Raw genomic sequence first — 1,227 nt, forward strand, 5'->3', positions numbered from 1 at the left:
ATTGTTTTAAAATTTTCTTTTATGAAATTGTCAAATATATAGTGTACAAACAGCCCCCCCCAAAAAAAATATATTTAAAACATAGCAGAAATGTTAAGATATATAAGAATATAAAAATAGATATGTGATAATATGCACAGGATTAATTATTGTCATGGGTATTTGAGTGTAAATTATAAAAAGGAATTATTATTATTAATTATTACTACGTGCTTACTAACTGGTGTTAAATTCCGCCCGTGGGACTTCCATGTCCCCATTGCACTTGCGTTAACAATGTTGAACATGAATCTCTTCATTAATTCCCATTCCACGTACCGTCCTCCGCACTATTCTTGTCGCTGATGTCTTATTGGAATCTCTTCACTCGCAGCCCAGCTCGTCGGCGGTTTTCACTTTTGATCGCTGCCGCGACGAATTTATGAGTATGCAACGGATGAAGGCAAATCCCGAGTGACTGAGCGTGCGCACGCGGCTCTGATAGTGATTGATTAACACTCTCGCAAACGGAAACTTTCCCAAGCGCTCCGCAATCTTGAGAGAGAGTTTTTAGTTTTTTTTTTTGTTTTGTTTTCTTTTGAGAACAACTTTCTCCGCAAACATACAAATCCCCTTCGATAAATCAGAGTGGGAGACGAGAGAGAGAGGGGAAGCGAGAGAGAGAGAGAGAGAGAGAGAGAGACACCCAGACGGAGGAGAGATGGAGCGCTGTATTGACTGCATTAGCGTTTCCTCCGGCCACTAATGGACAGAGGAGATTGGCTCTAAAAGGTTCAGAGTCATTAAGAGTAGCGGTCAGCACCTGTCACGGTGCAGTGGTTTGTTGTCTCCGTAGCCATCTGAGTGTGTGTGTGTGTGTGTGTGTGTGTGTGTGTGTGTGTGTGTGTGTGTGTGTGTGTGGAAAACAACTCACAGCGATGGCCTGGAGTCTCTCCTGTTGCGACACCTCAGCCATCCTAAGTCAAAAAACAAAAAAATAATAATAATTAAAAAAAATAATAATAAAATAAAAGACACACAGAGGGGAACAGATGAAGACAGGTACGGACGGGAATTGGATTGTCACGACCGCGGTGACCTCTGACCCCCCTCCCCCCGCCCCGCCCGCTCTTTAACCGCCCGGCGACTTCCTGGTTCCCGGTGCCCGCGGTTAACTCTCTGTCCGTCTGGGTCCGGGCTCCAGCGGAGGCGGCATGTAAATGCTATAGCGGGGGCCCCTACGGGAGA

The 1,227-nt window shown here is 45.1% G+C and overlaps 1 protein-coding gene across 1 annotated transcript in view; it reads right to left on the minus strand.

Moving 5' to 3' along the window:
- Positions 1 to 956, minus strand: part of palm1b (paralemmin 1b) — a 15,294-nt gene extending 14,338 nt beyond the window's left edge. The window contains exon 1 of the mRNA XM_080012558.1: positions 914 to 956. Within this exon, the coding sequence (XP_079868684.1) occupies positions 914 to 955 (42 nt within the window). The 5' untranslated portion in view covers position 956. The remainder of the gene's footprint in view (positions 1 to 913) is intronic.
- Between the last annotated feature and the right edge of the window lie 271 nt (positions 957 to 1,227).

This window comes from Zeus faber (assembly GCF_960531495.2).
Source record: "Zeus faber genome assembly, chromosome: 13".
Classification (NCBI taxonomy): Eukaryota; Metazoa; Chordata; class Actinopteri; order Zeiformes; family Zeidae; genus Zeus; species Zeus faber.